This window comes from Piliocolobus tephrosceles, chromosome 21 (genome assembly GCF_002776525.5).
Source record: "Piliocolobus tephrosceles isolate RC106 chromosome 21, ASM277652v3, whole genome shotgun sequence".
Lineage (NCBI taxonomy): Eukaryota > Metazoa > Chordata > Mammalia > Primates > Cercopithecidae > Piliocolobus > Piliocolobus tephrosceles.
The window spans coordinates 16,577,875-16,590,650 of record NC_045454.1 but is presented as its reverse complement, the minus strand read 5'-3'; the positions used below and the strand labels follow the sequence as shown (position 1 = coordinate 16,590,650).

The following is a 12,776-nucleotide window of genomic DNA, read 5'->3' as shown; positions in this document are numbered from 1 at the left end:
CTTGCACAGGGCGTTGCTCTTCTATGGGAGGGGAAGACACGCAGCTGTACATTCTCAGGTGACCCTGGCTGACTCTGTAATCATAGTGCCTTCTCTTAGGGATGCTGTGAGGATTAGTAAGATGAGGAAAAGGGGTGCTCCTGAACATGAGAGGAGAGCTGCGTTCTTCCCCACTTCCTCCTTGCCCCGCAGGAGGTGGCGCTCAGCGGGCCACGAGGCAGAGTTCATAGGTCGGGGGGATGTTGCCAAAGCCTGAGAGCTTGGGGTTGATATCGATGTCCCCAGGTGGCACCAGCGAGCGTAAAGAGAAGTTCTGAAGGATGGAGGTGAAGTAGAGAAAGAGTTCCATTCGGGCCATGGCCTCGCCCAGGCAGATGCGCTTTCCTGCAGGCACAGGGGAGGACAGAAGGAAGGGTCGCACCTGCACAGGTCATGGGGTGTCGGGGGTGTCTGGACTGACCACCCCACTGAGCCTCAGCTGCCTCATCAGCACCTCAGGGCTCATGACTGTGTCTGCTTTATAAAGGGGTGTTACACAGGCTTAGTGGGTGTCTATAGGTAGGCTCAGCTAGGACCTGCTACTTCTCTGATGTCTCTGATTCCATCCTATTCCAAGAGGGAATGGTTCTATAGGATCCATGAGTTTCAAGGTTGTGTTCATTTCAGTTCCTCAAGGGTTTGTCAAATGCCTATTAGGTGCCAGACACTGGTGAGAAAAAAAGTGAAAACTCACCGTTAATAACACCTACTGTTTGTAAGCCGCTCTTCCAGTCGTTTGGAGGGATGAATCCCTGTTTCACAGACGGGGGCTGAAGTGACTCACCCAAGGCCCCACCATTTCTAAAAGGTGGAGTGGAGTCCAGGTTCCCAACTGCTGCCCTGACTCCAGGATCCAAACAACATACACTTTTTGTTGTTGTTTTTTGTTTGAGACCGGGTCTCACTGTGTCTCCCAGGCTGGAGTGCAGTGGCATGATCTCGGTTCACTGCAACCTGGTCTCCTGGGTTCAAGTGATTTTTTGTGCCTCAGTCTCCAGAGTAGCTGCGATTAGAGGCGCAGGCCACCATGCCTCGCTAATTTTTGTATTTTTAGTAACGATAGGGTTTCACCATGTTGGCCAGGCTTGTCTCGAACTCCTGGCCTCAAGTGATCCGCCTGCCTCGGCCTCTGAAAGTGCTGGGATTACAGGTGTGAGCCACTCTGCCCTGCCAACATACCCTTAAAATGTTGCTGCATATAGGTTTTATGCCATGAGTAGGCAAATAACTGCCTGTTGGGCAAATTTGCCCTGCTGCTTGTGTTCATACAGCCTACAAACTAGGAATGCTTTTGGCATTTTAAAATGGTTGGGGAAAAAAGGCTCTTTTGTAATATATAAAGATAAAACAAAATTCAAATTTCATTGTCCATAAACAGTTTTTCAGGCTCACACACGCTCATTCATTTACATATTGTCTATGGCTGCTTTTGTAGATCAATGGCAAAGGTTCAGAGGCTATCTGACTGGAAACATAGAAAATATGTCTTATTTTGTTCTTAGCAGCCAGTTGGTTTATGCCCTGTTTAGTGCTATTACCATCCTAACTTTTTTTTTCCTAATTATCAGGGTTAATCGTTCCAATATTTACTAATTCTGGGATTCTAAAACTTTATGGCTGTAAGATATAACCTTCAAATTCACATTGTGACTTGAACTTCAAATACAGATCAGTGGCTGAGGGGTGGGTTTAGCACATGCCTGGGGGAAGTCAGACCAGAGAAACCTACCAGAGGAAAAAGGCACAAAGGCTTCATTCTTCTTGAAGCGGCCCTGCTCATCCAGAAAGTGCTGGGGATAGAAGGCATCCGGGTAGCGGAAGTATTTGGGGTCTTTGAGGACAGAGCCAAGCAGGGGAAATACGTCTGTGCCCTGGGGTGAAAATGGGGGCAATTAGGAGAAATCAGTGTTGGACTACAGGGGTAGAGAACCAGGGGGAGAGAGGAGTGCAGTGGAAGGGAGGCAATGAGGGTGCAACCCCACCTTGGGCAGAAGGTAGCCTCGAAATTGAGTGTCCCGGATGACGTTGTGGGGGACACCCATGGGCACGATGTCTACCAGTCTCTGTATTTCGTGGATGACGGCATCTGTGTAGGGCATCTTGACCCGGTCATCCACACTTGGGAGCCGGTGTGGTCCAATCACCTGGTTAATTTCTTCATGGATCCTAGCTGGAAGGGGCCAGAAAATAAAGTGGAGAACAGAGAAAAAAACAAAACAAAACACAGGAGGTGTTTTTGTTAGGGAAGCCAGAGCAAATCATGCATTCCTAGCTCCAACAGAAAGAGATCTCAGATGCAACCCATGCATGTTTGGTTGCTTCTTTTTTGTTTTTTTGTTTGTTTGTTTGTTTGTTTTTTTAAGTAGCCTGTCACACAGGCTGGAGTGCAATGGCACGATCTTGGCTCACTGCAACCTCCGCCTCGCCTTCAATTGATTCTTCTGCCTCAGCCTCCAGAGTAACTGGGATTACAGGTGCCTGCCACCCGCCCAGTTAATTTTTGTATGTTTAATAGAGACGGGGTTTCACCATGTTGGTCAAGCAAGTCTCGAACTCCTGACCTCGTGATCCACCCACCTCGGCCCGAAGTGGTGGGATTACAGGCGTGTGCCACGGCACCCGGCCTGTTTGGTCGCTTCTTTAACTTAACAACTGACACACTGGTGGTGCTCAATTACTCGTCAGACATCGGGAGACAGGCAGCTTGGAGTCTTGAATACTGCCAGGACATTTGGTCTTTACTTAAAAGCACCAAAAAGCCATGGTGCCAACTTGGCTCTCATATATGGGATTTTTACAAAATGGGAAAGAGGCATGCTAGGTGGCTAGGATAGGATTGACACAAATGGCAAGCGGTTATGTGACTGATTAAGATCATCACTGGTTGAGTTACTCCTCTTTGCACTTTAGGGTTTAGGGATGAGTGACTTCACCTTCCTTTTTTTTTTTTTTTTTTTTGAGATGGGATTCTCTTGCTCTGTTCCCCAGGGTGGGGTGCGGTAACACGATCTCAGCTCATTGCAAGCTCTACCTCCCGGGGTTCATGCCATTCTCCTGCCTCAGCCTCCAGAGTAGCTGGGACAACAGGCCAACAGGCGCCCGCCACCGTGCCCGCCTAATTTTTTTTTATAGTTTTAGTAGAGATGGGGTTTCACCATGTTAGCCAGGATGGTCTCGATTTCTTGACCTCGTGATCCGCCCTCCTGAGCCGCCCAAAGTGCTGGGATTACAGGCGTGAGCCACCACACCTGGCCTGTGTGACTTCACCTTCTGAACTTGTGTTTTGTCATCTTCAAAATGAGTGTGATGGTTGGACAAGGTCATAGAGTTGTAAACATTACATAAAGTCTGGTGTACAAGGAACTAGGACAGTGCTTGGCACATGGAAGCATCCAATAAATATTTGATTTGATTTGATTTTTCTTTTTTCTTTTTTTTTTTTTCTTTTTTTTTAGAAGGAGTCTCGCTGTGTCCCCAGGCTGGAGTGCAGTGGTGCAATCCTTGCTTACTGCAACTTCTGCCTCCCGGGATCAAATGACTCTTGTGCTTCAGCCCCCCAAGTAGCTGGGATTACAGGTGTGTGCTACCACACCTGGCTAATTTTTGCATTTTTAGTAGAGACAGTGTTTCTCCATGTTGGCCAGGCTGGTCTTGAAGTTCTGGCCTCAAGCGATTTGCCCATCTCTGCCTTCCCAAAGTGCTGGGATTACAGGCGTGAGCCACCGCACCCGGCCTGATTATTTAGACCAGTGAAAGACAACTCAGACAATGGAGGTAAGACTAGAAACGTTTGAGTGGAAGTGTGTTAGTGTCTCTCATCTGCACCAGGAGAAATCCTTTGGCTTGTTTTGAATTGCATTATTAAGGAGAGGGGCCAAAACTGGGAATTTTCCTTAAGCAAGTAGTGAGTTCCTCGTTACTAAAGTTACCCAAATGAACCAGATCATAATTTATTGGAGACGGATTCTATTTAACTTTGGCAGGACGGATGGCTCAATAATGGCCATCAGAGAGAACCACCTCCAAGTCTCTAAAACCTAATGCCTGGAAGGCCATGTATATAAGGGTAACAAAAAGACAAGAGAGACTTTGAAAATGCCAGTAAATTAAGAATCTTGAGACGAAAAGATTAGCCTGGGTTGCCGAGATTTGCCCTCAATATAATATTGTGTGTCTGCATAAGAGAGAGGCAGGAGAATCAGAGTTAGAAAAAAAGATGTCAGGCTGGGAGCAGTGGCTCACACCTGTAATCCCAGCATTTTGGGAAGCCAAGGCGGGTGGATTACCTGAGGTCAGGAGTTTCAGACCAGCCTGGCCAACATGGCAAAACCCTGTCTCTACTAAAAATACAAAATTAGGTGGGTGTGGTGGCACACACCTGTAATCCCAGCTATTCGGGAGGCTGAGGCAGTAGAATTGCTTGAACCAAGGAGGCAGAGGTTGCATGAGCTGAGATCACGCCACTGCACCCCAGCCTGAGCAACAGAGGAAGACTCTGTCTCCAAAAAGAAAAGAAAAAGAATAAAAGATGTGATGCCAGAAGCAAATAGAGGTTTGAAGAAGCTACGCTGCTGGCTTTGAAGATAGAGAAGAGAGTTGTGAACCCAGGATTACAAGGAGTACAGCTTTAACACCCAGAAAAGACAGAGAATCAGATGGTCCGTTGGTGTCAGCTAGTGAAAGCCTATTTGAACTTCTGAAATTCAGAACAGAAGGATAATACATTTGTGTTGTTTTAGACGACTAAGTTCCTGGTAATTTGTTACAATAGCCACAGGCCACAGACACCAAGTAGAAGATTAAGTTAAACGACCCCCACAGTCGGGGATGTCGTGTTTCATGTCCTGAAGTTCTAAAGGGTGAAGAGGCTGAGGCCGTGGGATTCTAGATTTTCAAGGTGATGTCTTCTTTATGTTGGGAGGGGGAGGTACCAGATAAGCAGCTCAGGGTGGACTCACCTTCCACTTCAGGGTGCTTCATTAACAGCAAGAATCCATAGCGCAGTGTAGAGCTCACTGTCTCCGTGCCAGCAAAGAAGAGGTTCAGAGTGGTGAGGACCAAGTTCTTGAGGTTGAATTCTGTACGAGGATTATTTTTATCCTGAGAGTGAGGGGATAGTGAATGGAGTCACTCTCTTCTGTCTTTATTGTCTTTTTTTTTTTTTTTTTTCAGCCTTGCTCTGTCGCCCAGACTGCAGTGCAGTGGCATGACACCAACTCACTGCAACCTCCACCTCCCGGGTTCAAGCAATTCTCCTGTCTCAGCTTCCCGAGTAGCTGGGGTTACCGGCGCCTGCCACTATGCCTGGCTAATTTTTCTTTTTATGAATATTTAGTAGAGATGGGGTTTCACCATGTTGGCCAGGCTGGTCTCAAACTTCTGACCTCAGTTAGTATGCTCACCTCGGCCTCCCAAAGTGCTGGGATTACAGACGTGAGCCACTGCGCCTGGCCTATTGTCTTATTTTCTCATTGGCTTTATTGTCTATTGTATAGGGAAACAATAGGTGGGTAAACCAAGCGTGTCTGGGAGAGAACACAGTCAGAACAAAGGTCCTGGGGCAGGAACATGCCTGGTGTGTTAGAGAAACAGCAAGGCAGAAGCTGGAGTGGATGGGATGGAGTGAACAATAGGGAGGATAGAAGGAGAAGAAGAATGTAGGATGCCTTGTAAGATTTGAACATGTAGGGACAGTAGTGCATAGAATTTAAATTTCCAAGGGCAAAGATTCGATAATATAAAAATAAATTTACAAATGTATAAAACTCTAAGAAATGGTGATACAGAAGTATTAACATTCTAAATTTCTATAGAGATATAGAAATAGAGATACATATCTATAGAAACAGATATATCTCTATATAGAAATAGATGTATATCTCTAAACAAATTCAGAAGGTTAATACTTCTGTATCATCATTTCTTAGAATTTTATACATTTGTAAATTTATATTTTTATGTTATTGAACCTTTGCCCTTGGAAATTTAAATTCTATACCTATGTCCCTACATGTTCAAATCTTTTAACTTTAACTTAAATGTTTAACTTAAATGTTAACTTAAACTTTAAACTTCAGAAAATTTCTAAGTTTTTGAGATTCTAAGACTCAAAACTACAGTTATAACTCTCTGGCATGTGTAAGGTATAAGATTTTAAGTTTCCAAGGTCCTAAATTTTCCAAATGGCGAAAATTTCTAGATTCAAAGTCTGTTTCAAAGATGTAACAGTTTATACTTTTACAGTTTCTATACTCATCTGTAGATAAAAGTAAACCCTGTGAAATAATGCTTGTTTTTTATGTTTTGTTTTGTCCTTAATGTTTGCAGATTGGTTGAAAGTTGCAGGGACTAGAGGTTGAGCAGATGAGAGGGAGGGACCAGTGGAAGAAGAGGAGGTACCTGGTGCATCTTGATGAGAAAGCAGTCAATGAAGTCCCGAGGGTTTTGGGGGTCAAAGGATGCTTCGTTGATCTTGACCCTGGAGGCAATGAAGTCCTTGAGCTCTTCTATCAAGTAGTAGACGCGATTGTGTCTTCCTGGCAAATACTGCATGATTCCAGAGTACATGTCATATAGCTGTGGGAATAGGTAAGGGGACTTTGTCAGTGATGGGTGCCAGGGGCCCGCATGGGCTGAGTCTGGAGTTGGACACCTGGGCTCAAAGTCCAGTGCTGGGTCTAAGAATCAGGTGAGGCCCTTTTGCTTCATGGAACTTGGGTCCTATTGAGACAGTAGTTCCCCCTTAACCCTGGTTTTGCCTTCCACCATTTCAGTTATGTGTGCAGTCAACTGCAGTCTAAAAATATTACATATAAGATATTTTGAGAGAGAAACAGTACATTCACGTAACTGTTGTTAGAATATGTTGTTATAATTGTTCTATTTTATTACTTATGAATGCCAGTCTCTTACTGCACTCAATTTATACACTGAATTTTATCACAATATGTATATATCAGAAAAACTTAGTATCTATAGAATTGGGTACTATCCATAGCTTGAGGCATCCACGGGGGTCTTGAACATATCCCCCAGCAATGAGGGAGAACCTACTGTACTAACCTCCCAGGGGTGTGGGGAGGATCAAGTAGGGTATAGGAAGGTGCTTAGTTAACTGGGGTTGGTGTGTGGACAGAGAGGTGGCTGGGTGGGCACCTGTGCCCAGGGAGTGCTCATCTCAATGAAACTCTCATTGATCAACCGCAGCAGATTCAGGAACTGCTTGTCCTCATAGTCGAAGCGACTTCCAAAGACAACAGAACTGATGACATTGGAAACGGTGCAGCTCAGCAGGAAGGTGGGGTCGATGGGGGCACCTGGGTAGTGGAAATTGTTTATGTTAGAGGTAATCATCATGAATATGGGGTGTGGAGTCACAGTGATGCATCTGAGTCCCAGCTCTAGTACTTAATTGCATGTGTGAGCCACTTCATTTTTGTGTTTTGGGTCTAGATTGTCCAATCTGCAAATTGGTTTGGGAACCATTTCATTGATTCATGAGAATTCAATATCATTATCCGTATAAAATAATTAGCACAATGCCTGGCATACAGTAAGCACTCAAGAAAAGCTAGTTGAGCTTAATCATTATTTTGTATTATTATTACATAAATGTGTTGATGTTAGAGACTCACATATTTGGGGAGAAGTGGGATAAGGGACACATTATAAAAGTTCCTGAATTCTATCTAGCTCTACCAATGATTCCATTTGGGCAATTAAAAAAAATCCTTCCTGGTCAGGCGTGGTGGCTCATGCCTAGTAATCCCAGCACTTTGTGAGGCCGAGGCAGGCAGATCACAAGATCTGGAGTTGGAGACCAGCCTGGCCAACATGGCGAAACCCCGTCTCTACGAAAAATTAAAAAATTAGCCAGATGTGGTGGCAGGCGCCTGTAATGCCAGCTACTCAGGAGGCTGAGGCAGGAGAATCGCTTGAACCTGGGAGGGGGAGGTTGCAGTGAGCCAAGATCATGCCATTGCACTCCAGCCTGGGCGACGAGAGCAAGACTCTGTCTCAAAACAAAACAAAACAAAATTCTTCCCTTGCCCTCACCTACACCTTCTGTAAAACAAGATCAGTAGATATGGGAAGAATTTCTCCAGAATAATGCACATATTCACAGATACACAATTTTATGAATAATATCTGGGGTACATGGGCATTTGAAGCTTTTATATAGACCTGTTGATCACCCATGTAGACCAAGCAAGGCACCTTGGATGCAGAGAAAATGTGTCCTATTTCTACCTCTTATCTATTTTTCTGTTTTTTTTTTTTTTCCAGCCTCTGTGTCCTTTCTCTATAGATCCCAGTGTTTCTAGACCTTATTTTATGGTGGGACTGAACTCCTTTGAAAACATAATGAAATGAATATAGAGTTTCAGATTTGCAAGATATAAAAGCTTAAAAGATTTTTTTCACAACATGAATATACTTAACACTAATTAACTGGACACTTAAAGAGGCAAATGTGGTAACTTTTATGTTATGTATTTTTTACCACAATACGGATATACAAATGTAATGAAATTTGAGCCTGTCTTCAAGAAAAGTCACAAAGTCACATGTCGCCAAAATCTGCATAGAATATCAAGAGCTCACAGACCCCCCCTGAGATCCACTGATTAAAGTTGCTAGAGAAGTGGTCTCTAAGGGTCTTCCATGTTAACTGTTTTGTTGTTTTTTTTTTTAAGAGACAGAGTCTCACTGTGCCTCCCATACTGAAGTGCAGTGGCATGATCATAGCTCACTGCAGCCTTGAACTCCTGGACTCAAGCATCCTCCGGAGTCAGCCCCACAAGTAGCTGACACTACGGGCACGTGCCACCATGCCCAGCTCATGTAAACTTTTAATACGGAAGCTGGCCAGAAATCCCAGTGGATTCTTAATATTTTCCCTCTTCTCCCATTCCAGAGCTTTCTCCCACCAAAGCCCATCTTCTCTTGACTGAGAGCTCCATAACCACCCAGTCACCTAGTGGCCCTCCCCCTTGTGGCCCCCATACCCTTGGTCTTCCGGAACTCCTCCAGTAGGTAGCTGGCCTCCTCCTGAATTCGCTCCTCAATGCTCCGCTTTCCCATCCCGAAGTCCCGAAGGATGGTCAGGGAGAAGCGTCGGAGAATCCTCCATCGTTCTCCGTTGGCCAGAGCTACACCTGCCAAGATCTCAGTCTCAGGCTTCTGCCTCCCTCCCCTTGCTGTGTTCAACTCTGTGCTAGACAGTGATGGGGACAGATTATGAAATCTCTAGACTGTGCTGTCAAGGAAGCCATTCTCAACCTTCAAGGCTCAATCAAGAGAGTAAGGTTCCCTCTCTCCAGGATCCTTGGGGAAAAAAAAAGTCCAGACTGAGGTGGAGGAAAAGGGAATCAGTGCAGGAATGATAGGGGGAGATCAAAGAGTGTTTCTTACAGGAAAGAGGGGTGGAACTGGATAAATAAAAAAATAAAATAACTGAGTGAATGCATAGCAAGGTGGAGGGATGTATGGACAGAGTGCCATATAGAGTCCCTGGAATAGGGATATTAATTCTTTTTTCTAAGTAATACTTGGATTTTCTGGATGTATACTCGTACGTGTATGCAGAAGCTCACACCTGTACATAGATTTACTTACAAAAAAGGAGTTACCGTGTAGTAAGAAACATTTAGAAATTACTAAATGTATGGACTGATGAGAGTCTTATACCAATGCACTAGATCTAATGAAATTATTTTGCTTTATTGATGAATGGAAGGAAGAGTTCATGACTGGAATGACAGATGGATGGACGGATGGATGATGGATGGACGGATGAATGGATGGAGGGATGGATGGATGGAAGACTTAATAGATGGGTGGATGGTTAATGGATGGATGGTTTGAGATAGATGGATAATGTTTGGAGAGTGGATAGAGAGATTGATAGATGTATAAAAGATGAAAGAATTAATGAATGGATGGAATGATGGGTAGATGAATAAATAGAAAGTTAATTGACCGATGTATAGATAATAGAGTGAAAGATGTTTTTATAGAAAAAATAATGAATGGATTTTCTGATGAATATGGATCAACGGACAAAAGGAAGAAAAGGTAATAGAAAAAAAGAAAGAAAAGAAAGAAAGAGAAGGAAAGAAAGAAAGAAAGAGAGAGAAGGAAAGAAAGAAAGAGAGAGAAAGAAAGAAAGAGAAAGAAAAAAAAGAAAGAAAGAAAGAAAGAAAGAAAGAAAGAAAGAAAGAAAGAAAGAAAGAAAGAAAGAAAGAGAAAGAAAGAAAGGCAGTATGTGGTGAGCCTGCTTGGAATTGAAGGATGTGGGCAGTTAGAGATGGATGCTTGGGAGAAAAGAGATCTACTTAAGTGAGGGAGGCAGAGACCTATGGGTTAGGTATGTGTATGAGTATAGGAAGATGAGAAATAAGGTTGGCTATGAGAGCTTTAGTGGGTGCATAAAGAATATCCCTAATCCGCCAGGCTCAGTGGCTCATGCCTGTAGTTCCAGCACTATGGGAGGCTTAGATAGGCGAATCACCTGAGGTTGGGGGTTCGAGACCAGTCTGTCCAAAATAAAGAAACCCCGTCTCTACTAAAAATACAAAATTAGCCCTGCGTGGTGGTGCATGCCTGTAATCCCAGCTACTCGGGAGCCTGAAGCAGGAGAATCGCTTGAACCCAGGAGGCAGAGGTTGCTCTGAGCTAAGATCGTGCCATTGCACTCCAGCCTGGGTAACAAGAGTGAAACGCCGTCTCAAAAAAAAAAAAAAAAAAAATCACTAATCCATTAAAAATAAGAGCAGAAATAACAGAAAACAGTTTAGAGTCAGATGGCATAGGCTCAAAATAAAGTGATCCTACCACTTACTGTGTGACATTATCTAATCTTCTAATCTTTATCTTAGCTTTTTCTTTTCTTTTTTTTCTTTCTTTCTTTTTTTTTTTTTTTTTTACAGAGTTTCACTCTTTTTGCCCAAGATGGAGTAGAATGGCATGATCTCGGCTCACTAAAACATCTGCCTCCCAGGTTCAAGCGATTCTCCTGCCTCAGCCTCCCGAGCAGCTGGGATTATAGGCGTACGACACCACACTCAGCTAATTTTTATTTTTAGTTTTTAGTAGAAACTGGTTTCACCATGTTAGCCAGGCTGGTCTCAAACTCCTGACCTCAGGTCATCCACCCGCCTCAGCCTCCCAAAGTGCTGGGATTACAGGCGTGAGCCACCACACCCTGCCTAGTTTAGCTTTCTCATTGACAACATTAGTATAATGTTACAGCTCTCCTAAGAGAGTCAATGCAATCAGTCATGTAGAGTACTTACTTACCAAAGAACCTGGCATAGAGGGAGTGCACTGCAGTCATGTCTGGTTTTATTGTTTTTGTTGTTGTTGCTACCTACCATGACCTTGGAAGTTTCGCTCTATTGAAGCCAGTTCTCCACGGCCACTGAACTCATCCGCTTGGTCTACCAAGGCTTCCTTCACTGCTTCATGTCCACATAAAACCACCACTGGCCGGGGACCCATGTACACAGTGAACACAGGGCCGTATTTCTCCCTGAGCTTGGAGTGAAGGAAAACACAAGAGGAGGGGCTGATTGGAGTACCAAGTATAGGCCAATCGAGGATTTTAGAGGATGGCGATTTCAGGGGGATATAAACATGGTACTAAGGAATCAAGGTAAATCTGGGCTTGGAAGGACTATTGGGAAACAGGCGCAGAAATCTTGGCTTCTATCATCCTAGGCAAAAGCTCATCCCTCCGCATAAGACTTACTGTTCTCATCTATAAAATAATGGACCTGGATTCGATAAATTCCAAGTTTCATACTTCTCTCTCTGAAATGTTAAATTTCTAGAATCTGAAGACTTCGTGATACCAAGTCTCAAAGTGCTAAGACAACCTGAGTCAAAGAGTCCTTGTGTTTAAAAATATAAGGTACTGTGATTCCAAAGTCCTGAGATCATGAAAGTCTTATTTCAGTGCACTGAGAATGTGTGTTTCCAACATTTTAGGATTCTAGAATTTCAGAATTCTAAGATTTGCAAAGTCTGTGCTTCTGAGAGTCTATCTTTAGAAGGCATAAGGTTCTATGTGAATCTGGCTATAGGATTAGTTGCTCTTAGCCTTGTTAGAGGAGACAGACACACTCACCTTCATGAAAGACTGAAACGTAGCGTCAGTTCGAACTTGCAGCAGGTTCCCCAGAAAAGGAATTGGTGTAGGACCTGGGGGCAGCTTTCCTGCCTTATTCATTCGTTTCCAGGCAATGAGGATGAGCAGGCAAGACAAGCAGAGTGCCAGAAAGATGGTGACAGCCCCTCCCAGCTCCATGGTGCCAGGTCAACAGGTTCCGTCCTGGGCACCAGATCCTGCCTAAATAGGTCCTGGGAGATCAGCTTATACCGAAATCTGAACACCCTGGGATTCAAGTTTTCCGGGTTTGAATGTCATTGGAGAAGAGATTGCTTTATTTGGGGGGTGGTTATATAACCTATAATCTCCCATCTGAATAAGGGTAAATTGAATTCACACAGGGAAATCCTCTGGGGCCATTCCCCTTTCTTCATATTTCCAGTCTGCCTGTTCTTCTCTCTCAGCTCAACAGAATTGACAGAATTTCTTGGTGGGGTGTAAAGAGGCAGATTATTCTCTTTTTAGGCTTTTGGTTTTAGGATCCAAACAATCTGGGTACAAGTGGCAGCTCTGTCTTTTCTTCACTGGGCAAGTCACTTAACCTCTGGGACTTGTTTCACCATCT

General features: G+C 44.0%; 1 protein-coding gene across 1 annotated transcript; it reads right to left on the bottom strand.

The window, feature by feature from the left end:
* Positions 1–202: 202 nt before the first annotated feature.
* LOC111554027 (cytochrome P450 2G1) lies at positions 203–12,349 on the bottom strand. Its single transcript, XM_023229277.1, has 9 exons — positions 12,170–12,349; positions 11,415–11,577; positions 9,048–9,197; positions 7,195–7,355; positions 6,439–6,615; positions 4,998–5,139; positions 2,022–2,209; positions 1,769–1,910; positions 203–384 (listed from the first exon to the last, which is right to left on the bottom strand). The coding sequence occupies exons 1-9, from the start codon at positions 12,347–12,349 to the stop codon at positions 203–205; spliced, it is 1,485 nt and encodes a 494-aa protein (XP_023085045.1).
* Between the last annotated feature and the right edge of the window lie 427 nt (positions 12,350–12,776).